A 13599-nucleotide genomic window follows, 5' to 3' on the forward strand; every position below is an offset into this window, starting at 1 on the left:
CAAAGGTTGGGGGGAGCAACGGAAAAATTCACAAGATTGTGAACCTAAATCAACAAATATTACAGTAAAATTTCCTTTCAAAAAATATTACAATGAGATTAGCACAGACAGTGCATTCTCTGCTCCAACGTCACCGGATAAATAATGTCCACTCCAAAGGATCAAAGTACACGGTTGATTCTCAGCTGTCTCTATATACTACCATTTGATTTGATATATCATTAAGACTGAAAGAACAACAGAAAGCTTCCTTCTGAAAACACCCTTGATTGCACCACACAATCATCCATCATTAATCACCTTGTAGGCAGTAAAGTTGTCTGATATTTCCTGAAGCTGTAACATCATAGGAAAGGCCAATGACAACTCAGTTAATATTTTAGAGCTTCTCATAGAAAATCTACGATAATGTATATGCATTACGAGTTCTGGATGCACAGTTTCACATTAGATAACAGACAATAACAAATGCAGAGTTGCAAGTGGTTAACATTAACACAGTATCGATATATGGTTTATACTCTTATAATAGATGACGCGGGTATAGATAAGTATTGCAAGGTTGGGGATCAGTACATCCCCGCCAAGCTCTCCATGACAAGAGAGTTCTGACTTCAATTTGTCACGTTAGAATCTTATCTTATACCCTCAGACAGCAAGATATTCCATTCATTGCACATGATTTCTTTTTTTTAAAAAAAAAAAAAAAAAAACAAAACAAAACTCTCTAATGCTACCTTCTTTCCTAGAGCGGCGAGTCTTTTGTAAAATCAAATACTTGATGCATAACTTTATAGCCCACCTTCTAAATAACATAATCTGACCTAATAAAACTCATCCATATTCTAGAATGAAGAATTGATGGAGGAAGTATTACTATCTACCACTTATTCCCTATAACAGGAAGAATTTACCTATCTACAGCCCCACAAATTGTCCTACCAATATGTTCCCAGCATATGTAAATATCCTCCACCAATTTGCAGGCAGGCAACACACACTGGGTTGAAACAAATGTTATAGAGATTCAATGAATGGCAATTATGACTTGAAGGGCTGAGATTGCTATAACAAGCTGAATTGCAATTCAAGTAATCAGTGGAAATTTAACCAATAAAAATGATTCAAAAGGAGGATACATGATCACAGCAACCATATTTCCTCAAACAAATAAACCATGCAAGCTATAACCATGGATCCTAAAAATAAAGCACTAGTGTTTTTTTTTATTATTATTCAGTATCAATATACACAGATACATAGATCATTAAAATATCCATGCATTGATATTACAGACTTTTAACATAGATATGTAAAAATCATGTACATAAATAAAGTTAAATGTAGGAAACAAGATGCTTACATGCTTGTGCACACCCATGCACCCAACATTAGTGTGTGTGAGTCTATTCCTATACATCAAATTTTGATTCCGAAGGTTTATAATGGTTGAATCAAACATCTACATTCAATCACATAAACATACACATTTCTAGCATTTTACAATATTAATGAAGAAATAAAAAGAATTAAAGTGATGATTACTACCATATAGCCAGTCTTTAAATAATAGGTGGAGTGCACTTGACAATTCCCGCTTCTGATTTTCTTCAAGAGGAACTTCCCTCAATAATTGCTTTATCTCTCCCAGATTCTTTTGCTGGAAAAGAAAAGGAGGCATTACACTAAATCAAACACCAAAACCTAGCAATTATTGTACATTGGAAAGAGGCAACAAAGGCAGAATCCAGTCTCATGAACTATATGCAGCACAACCAAAATACAATTAGATAGCTCTCCTATCATCTTATTATAAATGTTTCTCCAGAAGAATAAAAAAAAAAAGATCATCCTGTTGTAATCAGTTGAACACTAGTGCACATACATTTCTCTGCTGAGATGCCATATAAGCCTCGGGTAATTGAAACGGGTTATCTTTTGTTGACCCTGGGGATTCACCTCCAAACCAGTTTGGAATCTGTCAATCAAGCAGGGGTAAAAAAGCATATGAACTTTTGTGCAAGTAAAATTAACTCAAACAAGAAAAGGAAAAAAAAAAAACCATGAAATTCCATGTGATGGGTGCTCAAAGAGGAAGAGACAATAAAGAAAGAAAAAGGAGAGAAAACACAATATGATAATTTCAAATAATCCGGACAGGAAACTTCACATACATGCAAAAGATCAAATTAAAACTGCAAAATTCAACTGAAAATAAATAATGATATCAACAAGGAAATTAAAACAAACTAACAAATGGAACATTTCAGTAAATTAACACGGGAAAGTATTATTCATACCAGAAAATTGGTGAATTGGTCAGGGTCCAGTCGTGCAGCTGATTCAGCTTGAACATCAGAGACACCAGCAGAATGGGACAATGAATCATGGGGATCAACCACTCCCAAGGCTAAAGTTTCATCCCATCTGTTGATATTTGCATCTATGCCTACGTCAGCCATGTGCTCCTCCAATTCTGAATAAAATGTATTGTATGGTGCCACCTGATTAAAATTTAACAGAAAGCTAAAGTTAATCTTCATTAGTAGTTGAAAAATAAAAGGGAGAAAGGATGTTCAATTATAGCCAATGAACTGCCTACAGGATTCAAAGGTACAGAGGTTTCATTTTTTTACTTAATTAACAAATCACATCATTGTGATATACATGTTTTTTGAGAGTGAGGCTAACGAGTTCAGCGAGGCCTTTCACACCCACATCTAGCCATGACCAATACTATGAAATATCAGCAAAAAGCTCCAAAACCTTTTTTTTAAAAAAAAAAAATTTGAGGTTCAAGCATAAGTTTCCTTATGTTCAAAACCATACATGAAAGGTAAGTGGACACTTGCATCACCATGAGAATTCTCTGCTCTGCAAGTCCTTATATGATGTAGAATAATATAATAGCCACGACAGCTAACGGTTTACTGAACAAAACAGTCAAGCTCACCTGTAACTTATGGTTATCACCGACCATTAATGGTCGTTGATTTACCCCAAGAAAGAACACACACTCACGACAATTGGCAATGCAGACTCGTTTTGCTGCTGTAATAACATGAACTCGCTCACAATGTTCAATCCTCACAGCCTGTAAAAGACATCAAAAAGACATGCACACCGTCATTTTTCATCCAGAAAAACCCATAACACATGAGTTGATGATTAAATAACAGGAAAATCATTCGTAGGCTGACAGAGAAAGGGGCATCAATTTATGGGGGGCAAAACAGAAATTCACAACAAAGCATATATGTTTCCAACAGAAAAAGCACACGCTGCAGGACTAATCACTCAGCAAAAGTAACAACTACTATGAAAAAATATAGCAGATGAAGGAATGTGGAAAGGTACCCTCTCCATACATAAAGTTGGCAACCATAGATTCCTCAGTAGATGTTCTTCACACAAATATCAAGTGGTATGTCCACACAGGAAGAATTAATAGATGCACAAAAGATGCTAATGTAATATATGATAATGCTATATGCACTTGCAGATACACTTGTAGACAGCAATGTGGTGAAAAATCAAATTATAAAAATTTAAACCAATCAATTTCTCGTAAGTTAAAGGAGGTGCACTTGGTAACTAAAAAAACTACCACTAAAGAAAGGTTTCCAGCTGGACCGAACACTAGGTACTGAAACAGTCCATACTCAACAAAAATCAAACATTTGTTACTACCTTGCCAACAGCTCCAAGAACTATAGTGGAATCAGAGCATCCATAAATGGTAGCATATCTCAAAGGTGCTAAGATGTAAAGGATGGAATCATGACAATTCAGAACCTGCAACCACACAACAGTGTCAAAATGGCCAAAAAACAATACAAACTTGAAGCAGAAATATTTTAAACCATGCTGCATGGACAAAGCAAGCAAAGAAATGTTCACCAAAACAATGGTCAAAAAAAGGCAAGGGCTCTTTTCTCTTCATGAGGTAGCTCACATGACAGATAATAACAAATTGGCATGGTGCAGACTGGTCCAGACAACACATAAATGTCAGAGAAAGCCAGGCATATCCATGACCAAAGTTCATAACCAAATTTCTAAAGTCGGATCCCATCAGCATTGCAAGCAGATATAAGTTTAAATGTGATTTACATGTTAACAAAATTAAGGATCAAGCCTGCCATGCATTTTAAGAAAAAAACATGCTTTTGAGTCAAGCAGAATGATATTGAACTAAGCACAAAAATCTGCCAGATATCATTAAATAATCACTATTAAAAGTGATAATTTCAAAATAGGAAATCATAAATTCACATAATGCTACCTAGTTATTTTTAAGGAACACAGACACATATAGATGAATATTCGTTTCAATGCTAACCTTTACAGAAGAACAACCTTTAAGATCCAATGCTTGCTTTACAAATGATGACTTAGAGATCCCCTCAATAAAACATGAACCCCTAGCACTAGGCGAGGTCTTGATTGAACTTGTACAGGCATCAGCCATAGCAACATCAGAGTCAGATGAATTGGCTGGTCCATTTTCTTTTGCAGAAATTCTTTCAGTAATATGTTCCAAAGCAGATGCGATATTCTGTGAAATCCAATCAAGCACTTGTGTGGCAGGAACAGGAACGGCAGGCATGTCAGGATCAGAATTGGCAAAAAATGGAGCAGCTTGGCTTAAGGTGACTACTTCAGATCCCTTGTCACCAAATTGAATCAGAAATCCAAGGTGCTCAAATCCTTCCATGGATAAAACCTAATACAGTGTAGTTAAACTAGCAAATTAATACCATGATGAAAAAGAAACCAACAAGCAGAAAATAAGTTATGAAGTCACCAAAAGATCCAACCATTAATATGCGTCAATAAAACTCCACAAGTTAAAAGCCTTAGAACATTTTTAAAATCATATTTATTCTGGAAATATACTCTCATGAGCAGAAAGTTATAATTCCTAAAGCATGCGTGCATAAAAGAAAACTTTTCTGTGTAAACCTAACCAAATGTAGAGACAACTGAATTGACAAACCAGAGACTCTTCTCCTTCTCCTTCTCCTTCTCCTTCCACAGACTCTGCCAAAAGAGAGAGAATGTTAGCCATGTGTTTTTGCAGGTAGGACAACTGATGAGCCTCTTCATCTGCCTGCGATGGCATAAACCGGCGGCTGTTGCTACGCACAAGCTGCAATCAAAGGAACGCTAGCTAAAAATCAACATGAACACATTACAATCAAAATTTCCAAAAATAGCAATTACAACAAGCCACAAAACGTTAAAATGAGTTTTAAACTACATTATGTACATGCAAACACAACAAACAAAACAAAACATAATCCCTATAACATCTGTCAAATTGGTATTGTTTGCAGCATTCTAAGCATTGAAGGCATTAGCAAAAGCTGATGAATCCAAGATTGTAGACAAGCGTTTAGTGTCAATGCTGTGTAAACTCTGGTTAGCTCACCATAAAAAGCAAATACCAGGAGCATCAGCTAGCCAGAACTATAGTTCTACAGAATGAAGCTGTGCACCAGATAATGTGCCAAAACCTATCATCCAATCTCCCAAACCAGAAATTCAGAAAACAAAATCAGTATCTTAAAACCCCGAGAAAAATTATCCAGAAATGGAATCATAAGCGAATTCATAGCCCGTTGAAATAACCCAGAACATACAACAAAGAAAAAGAAGGCGCATTTTCTTGATTGCGATGATCATTATGATATAAAACGCATTTAACTCTTTCCTAAATGTTATCACATTGTATAATTATCAACCTAATCAACGATGAAATAAAAGATTTCCATCAAATTAATCACAGACAAAACATTTACAATCCCAATTAACATCATCAACATAAAAAAAAACCAGCATTTATACAATTGGCCAAGTTAATCTATCTAATTACGAAGAAAGAAATACCTGAAGCGGCGATAGAGCCGATAAGTAGCCATCGAAAGCTGAGGTCGACGGCCAAACATCAGCAACAGCAGCAGCATCTTTATGCGTTCTCGGCAACAACTTCTTGTAAGACTGGATGTATAGAAACAAAATCAGATCACGCAAATCGGCACCAGCTGAATCAACCTCATCGGGCAGAGCTTTCACAAGCGGGTCGGACTCGGAATTCAGGACCGATGCAAGCGTGTCGAGGATCAGCCTCGCGTGGTCGGCGGAGATCTGGAGAGAGTCAGCGAGTAAGGATGAGTTGACTCGGTTGTGAGGAGCGAGTTTTTGTTTGAGTTGTGTAAGGATTTGTGTCGTGTCAGGGAAGATTAGTTTGGGGATTGGTAAGAGTCCGTGCTCGAATGGCTCCCGTCGTGGGTGGATGAGGGAGCTTGAATTCGGGTTTGGAGTCGGAGCCGGGTCTGGACTCGGGTCGGCTGTGGACGTTGTCTCTGTTGACATGGTTTTTCAGAGAGAGAGAGAGAGAGATTAGTTATTTTGTGTTTTAGAGATCTTGGAGAGATGATTAACGGTGGTTTTGTGAGAGAAAGAAGGAGAGTGAGGGTTGCGGTTCAGTGTGGGTGTATGCATGGGGAATAATTACGTGCCGTGAGGTGATTAGAAGATTTGACACAGAAGGCAATCAGATTATGACATGTTTTGAGGTTGTTATGGGAGCACGTGGAATGAGGTTTCCTATGGGATCTGCTTTCTATTTTTGTGATTAACTAAATCATTGACCGAACAAAGAAAAATAGTAATATGTGTTATGCTACAATTCAGCTCAAGTTTTTTTTTTAATATAGAAAAATATTTAAATATTGATTTTATTTTTAAAATATAAAAAAAATGTGACAATTAACTTGATATGATATGATTAACTTTGAAAATTTAAAAATAACCCAGATAATCTATAAAAACATAGTTTAGCTAAAAAAAAAATTAAGATGACATCTTTTTTTAATATTAAGATAACAACATATTAAATTAACTTTGATCAACCTGAGTTAATATGTTAAATCTGCAACCTGGGTTATGAAACTATAATAACTCTATAGAAAGCAAATCAAGATAAATTATGAAATCTAATTTTTAGTCAACTCAATATTGAATGATGAAATTGAGAAAAAAAATCAATTAAAAAATGAATCAAAAAAATAACTCGAGTTAACTTGTCAAGCTCATGATTCGGATCATAAGACTAAGATAATCTTGTAGAAACAAATCAAAATAAAAAAAAAATCAATTCTCAATTAGCCTAATGTTGAAGAAATCAATTAAAAATAAACATAAAAACAACATAAATCAATATGTTAGGCTCATAACCCAGGTCATGAGACCGAAAAAACTTCATAAAAATAAAATTTTAAAAAATAACATGATTTTACTTGGATTATTATGTCAAATCCACGACTTTAGCTATAAGATTAAGATAACCATATAAATAGCAAATTAAAATAAATTATGAAGATCAATTCTCAAACGACCATTTTTAAGCTCCAATGTTGAATGATGAGATTTGTAAAAAAATAAATTAAAAAAGTGGCATAAAAAATGAGTCAGGTTAACCCGTTAAGTATTATTACAGGGTTATGAAGCCAGGATAATCTAATAAAAAAATAAATTATAATAAATCATGAAACCTAATTCTAAATCATGATATTAATTAATGAAATTAGGGAAAAGTCAATTAAAAAAAACTAAGTTAGATGGTTTAACTCGTCAAATTTGCAACCTAGGTCATGAGATAATAACAACCCAATGAAAAATCAAATCAAATGTTGAAGGACTTGTGACTCGAGTCATGAGATCGAAATAATCTCTTAGAAAAAAAAAACAACACAATTTAACAGGCGTTAAAATACCAAAACTCTTAAACATGATCATGAGACCAATATATTATCATAGAAATCAAAACAAAGTAGATTATAAAGCTCATTTTTCAACTGATTCAATGTTGATCGATAAAATTAAAAAAAAATAATTAAAGAAAAAGACTAAAACAACTGGAGTTAACTCAATAGCATTATTCTCTAGTCATTAAACCAGAATAACCTTATAGAAAGCAAACAAAACAACTCATGAGTTTAATTCTCAATCAACTCGATATTAAATCATAAAATTAAAAAAAAAAATTAATTATGAAGAAAAAACTGAATCAATTGGGTTAACCTGTTAAACTCACGATTTATGTAATGTGAATGAGATAACCTAATAAAAAAAAATATATAATATTAAATGATTAAATTAAAAAAAAAAAACATTGATTGAATAAAAAATCAAAAAAGTAAAAAACAATATTCATTGGAATAATTCTCTGTGAATAGGGGTAAAATAAAAACTCCACCTTAATGTTAATGTTAATTTCATGATTATTATTTTATTTCTTTTGGATAAGTACATGTCAGTACCCAATTTATGCAATGAAGGACAAATTAGTCCTTGATCTTTAGAATGTTTCAATATTTTCCTAACCATGATGTTTAAGCTCTTTTGGCCCGCCACCAAAGATGCATGCATTAGAAATTTAGTTTTTTTTTTTTTTTTGAACATGACAAAGCTAAGGGATGTTCAAAGAACACCTTTAAAGAATATTTAGTAAGGCTTTGGACCATTTATTATGTTACATAGAGAAGGTAACATATTGATCGTAACTTGTTTAAAACCATTTAAGTTTACTAGACCAACCCTTTTATATCTCTATAAAAAAAACTTTATTTTCATGTAAACTACTTAAATTAAGACTTATATATCATTAATCCCATAACCATTAAAGATATGATATTATATAAAAAGAAATTAACCAAATTCCTGAGTTGAACAAACTATTTTTAAGATTAGGGGATTTATATTGCTCATTGAAGATTGCCAATTATTAATCAACTTTATTAATGCCATGTCAATCCTATAATGACATAATATCACAAGTTTTAATTAGGTTTTTTTATGGGACAAATAACATTTAATACCCTGAAAGTTGAATATGAAGGGATAATATTATTATTTAACGAGTAATTACAGGTGATTATGGTTGAGGGGTAATTAAAACATTTCACATGTTTTGAAAAATTGCGTGTGTGTGTGTTGCAGGGGGGTGGGTGGATTTAAAAAATTAGTAATAATAAATAATATAATATGATTAGTTAGAATAAAAGGATAAAAAATTAAAATAAATGAAAAATTTTGTGTGGGGGGGGGGGAGTGGGTGGATTTAAAAAATTAGTAATAATAAAATAATATAATATGATTAATTAAAATAAAAGGATAAAAAATTAAAATAAATGACATGAAAAATAAATGAGTCTTCGTATACTTTTTTGCCAGTAAAAGGTTAACACTTGGAATGATATATTCAAGATATCTTATTATAAACGCAAGAACTCATCAAATAAAAATTAACCAATAAAATTATGTCATGTGGTATTGAAAAAGTATATGAGAATCCTATAAATTTTTATAAATAGAGGGTCTAGAAAAAAAAATGAATTTTTGAAGATATAAATTTTTTTCTAAACAAGTTTTTCAAGCAAAAAACAATCTTTTCTTCGAGTAAATTTTTTTTCTTTCAAGGTAAGCTCTTCAGGCAATTCTATAAATTTTACTGCGCGTTTGCCTACTGTAATAGAAAGGTGTTTTCATTAGTGGCTCTTTTCATAACCCGCCTTTAATTTCCAGGCCATCTTTAAACCATACTTAAGCTTAACAAAGGAGAGAATTTGCCAGAGGCCACTTTCTCTACCGCTTCCCAAAAATTATTTGGGCCTAGATCCAGGCCAGTCCAATGCCGATGGGCCTCAAACTAAACCCTCAAATCTCTTTAAAGCGAGGCAGCCCGACAACAGGAAGGATCCCTCGCAGGCCGTGGCAATAGTTGTCTTTTGTTTTTTTTTTTTAAATACCTTTTATTTTATTTGTAACATTATTATATTCAAATAATAAAAAAATATTAATTTTAAATTTTATAAAAAATTTCAAAGACTTGAAAAAATAAAGTCAAACCGAACTCCTAGACATGACACAAGGCTCCAAATCCCCTGCACAGCATGGGCTTTTTTTTTAGTAGTTCTGTCTCAAGTACAAATGTGTTTGTAGCTTCGATAGGCTTGTCTCTTCTACTCCCCAACTATGCTAGCCAGTAGGCAGTGAGAACACACTCTTCCTTGAATCAGAAAAGCTTCAGTTCATTTTCTTTCTCAAAGCTTAAAGGTGATAGCTTGGAATTTTTTGACGCTATTTATATAGAGAAGGACCTCGACGTCAACATGAAAGGCAGAAAGGGTGAGATTTGGAGCACGCAAACTGCTCCATGGTGTTCAGAAACATCAAGCATACTGAACTCTCCTTTGATTTTGCTCAAATTAAAACCATGGAGGTGATGGGAAGATCAACCATGTCTTTCTCCGCCATTTACAAGGTCGTGCTGGAAAAGTTGGAAGGAAATAGCAAAATCTATCCCAGCTGTGTCTTGCATGATGATGCATGCGTGAGGCTTTGATTTACACTTTTAAAATAATAAAATGAACACGGCTAATAGCGACGGCGACACAAAATCTCAGGCAAGTGAGTGATAACTGATGAACTAAGACAGAGAGGTCAATTACTTGCAAAAGTCACCCTTCCATGGCACACGGAGACTGGTTAACAGAGATATTCGGTTATTATTGACAGTGAGGGATCGATGGAATAATCTAGAGAAAATGAAGGCAGATGATTGCTTGTAGAACCCACCACGCCAAGTGTCTGCCTTTGATTGCAGATCCCGTCAATTATGTCGACAAAAAACATCGAACTTTCCGTGGATAAATCATCAAAGGTTGAATGAGGAATAACACCGTATAAGTTCTTGACGACACTTTGCATGCATGTCTCCATCTATCTATCACTGCATTCTGATGAAGTAAGTTGTTGCTAACGATGTGCAGGAGAATAAGCCGAATAATAATGGACTTGTAATTTTCTCTCTCGAACACAAAACTGTACTCCTGTAGCCTGTAGGGTCAAAGCATGCCTTTTTTTAAAAGAAACATTTGGTATTTTGGGTCAATTTTCAGACTTTTGTTTATCATTTGGTGGATTTAAATACATCTCATCTTTTTTTTAAAAAAATTATTTTTATTTTATTTTCAACGTTTTCTTTTTCACCATTTATTAGCCTAGTGACTACAACACTCAATTCAAACCCACCCTATGCAGGTTCGAACATGCTCTTTAAAAAGCATGCGATACATCTATTCCATTTTAAGGTTGATTTTCTTCTTCTTCTTCTTCTTTTTTCTTCATAAACCCATATTCAATTGTTAAGAGTGTATTTGACAGATGATCTCAAACGTAATTCAATTTATTTATTTAGTAAGCCAAAAACTTAGGTGACTAATGATTTGTTGACTAATGGTTTAATTGAATCGGGTTTATTTTAAATTGTATAAAAAGTTAACTCTATTAAATTTAGGTGGCTTGATTAAAAATAGAGTGAGATTCGACACCCGTCTTCATTTTTTCTTAAGAAAAAAACCCACCAAAATGGCATTGATTATTTTTTAAAAAATATATAAATTAATATTATTTTATTTAAAAAATCCATTAGACTCGGTTAAATCCATCATCCCATAAATTTACCCATCTAACCCACAATTCAGCTCTTAAAACTACGAGCCAATTTGCACCTCTCTTCATTTATTTTTTAAGAAAAAAACCCACCAAACTGATATTCTCTCAAAACATTGAAAAAATGTTTTCTCAAAGCAAATATTATACCTTAATAAAAGAAAAAAACGATTATACCTAGCTAACAAACGAAAGAAACACGCTAGGCAAACCTCCACAACCATGGCTCAATTGTAGGGAAGTTTTAATTTGTCTTGTTTTCTTTGATGAGCAGCCAAGTACTCCACTCTTTGGACCATTATCTCTTGTGCGAAATGGACTTTTTAGACATGCTCTTGCCTGCAACGCCGTCTGCGGTGGTGTTACAAGCTAGCGGGCGTCCAACGAAAGCAATGCAATATTTCTGTTAGAGAGCATGAACGACACCGTTTTTAATTTTTTAATTTTTTAAAAAACTGATACAGTTAGAAGAAAATTTTAGGGGAATGATATACTTTGAAAAAGTTTTGGGGAGTGGTATAGTAAGAAGATAATAGTTTTTTTATTCTCCTTGGCCACTACTCTTGCTAAAAGAAAAAACTGAGTCAAAAATCAAGAATAAAATCAACCTTAACTCGCTATAATTAATCAGCCTCTAATCACACTCTCAATTACAGGTTAGAAGTTTGATAATTTATATTTTTTTTTCTAAGGTTGTGATGGTTTAATGTTTGTTTTATGTCAAATTTAAATATTAAACTGAAATTATACTAGATAACACAACAATTATTTATATTAGTATAGTATATTGAACAACCATTATTATTATTAGCGGTTGTTTAATACAGATATTATTAATAATAGCAATTTTTTAATGTAACCACTGTTTTTATTAATAATTTATTGATAAAACCATGATTTTCATTAACAGTTAAATTAAAATATGCTATTTTTCCTATATATTTTTTTATCATGTGATATAACCTTAAATCTCTTACCAAACTGTCCAGTTTGATAAAAGAGCCCAAGACACTGTTGAGAAAAAAAAAAAAAAAACCCAAGCCAAACATTGAATTTACAAAATAACCCTTTTGTCCGTGTACGGCATTTATATTACCAACATTACCGCCAGCCGCAAACACTTACCATGAAGCCTACCTCAATGAAGGACACGTAACCCTTAAGCATGCTTTGAAACTTCGACCTTAAAACAGACGTCAGGGATGCAAGTATCTGCGTACTCGACAAAGGTGCACGCTTTCCTACGTTGGAATTCCATCAGAGGACAGCAAAGCTTTTGTCACTGTGAACTGTTTGGTAAATATGCAATTCACATGCAAGGCAACTTTTAGAAACACTGTTGGCCTCAAGGCTACCCTTTTTCTTTTTTTCTTTCTTTCTTTTCTTTTTCAAATAAAATACAGCCTATATAATATTCCCAAATTCACTTGGAAAAATGGCTTTAGATAGAGGATAATTAACTTGCCTAAGCTGTAATTAATAATTCTAAATGTCTTTTTTATTTCCGATGTGCAATTCCAAATGCAATCTACCAATACTTTTGTTTCGGAGTAATTTGAAATTGTGTTGAATATTTAATTTTTTATTTAAATTTAAATTTATAAGATTTTTAAATATTTAAATATTTTGATTTTAAAAATATTTTAAAAAAAATAAAAAAAAAATATTATTTTAATAAACTTCCAAACAAAAAAAATTATATTTCAAAACAACCATTACATATTCTCCAACACATTTTCCATCCACACATCAAAAACAATACCGGCACCGTACGTAAATGTATCAACTCTTTTAATAAAGGGACTTAAATATGGGTCCCTTTGCTCCTCTTTTCCAGCTTTTTTCCTCAAGAAGCATTATTACTCTATTAATCAAAGTAATTTGTCTTATTTTAAACTAAATTTGATGCAAAATATTAATATTATGACATAAAAACAAATATCTAATTAATATTTATAATAAATACGTATTTTGTATTGGTATCATGGAACCATAAAATCCACATCAATATATGTATGGATATTTAAAGATTCAATTTAATTCTAACTTCATTTAATTTAAAGTTTGTCGGACCTTAAA

General features: G+C 33.0%; 1 protein-coding gene across 2 annotated transcripts; it reads right to left on the reverse strand.

Annotated features, from left to right (window-relative positions):
- Positions 1-6: 6 nt before the first annotated feature.
- On the reverse strand, positions 7-6459 carry LOC118052189 (uncharacterized). 2 transcript variants are annotated; one of them, XM_035063053.2, is made up of 9 exons: positions 5893-6459; positions 5000-5152; positions 4343-4726; positions 3691-3795; positions 2954-3094; positions 2301-2504; positions 1886-1978; positions 1549-1660; positions 7-336 (listed from the first exon to the last, which is right to left on the reverse strand). In XM_035063053.2, the coding sequence occupies exons 1-9, from the start codon at positions 6376-6378 to the stop codon at positions 293-295; spliced, it is 1722 nt and encodes a 573-aa protein (XP_034918944.1). In that variant the 5' UTR covers positions 6379-6459; the 3' UTR covers positions 7-292. The 2 variants fall into 2 exon arrangements, with proteins under 2 accessions (XP_034918944.1, XP_073261334.1); XM_073405233.1 differs by lacking the exon at positions 7-336 and adding an exon at positions 706-1000.
- Positions 6460-13599: the final 7140 nt, after the last annotated feature.

This window comes from Populus alba, chromosome 16 (assembly GCF_005239225.2).
Source record: "Populus alba chromosome 16, ASM523922v2, whole genome shotgun sequence".
Taxonomy (NCBI): domain Eukaryota; kingdom Viridiplantae; phylum Streptophyta; class Magnoliopsida; order Malpighiales; family Salicaceae; genus Populus; species Populus alba.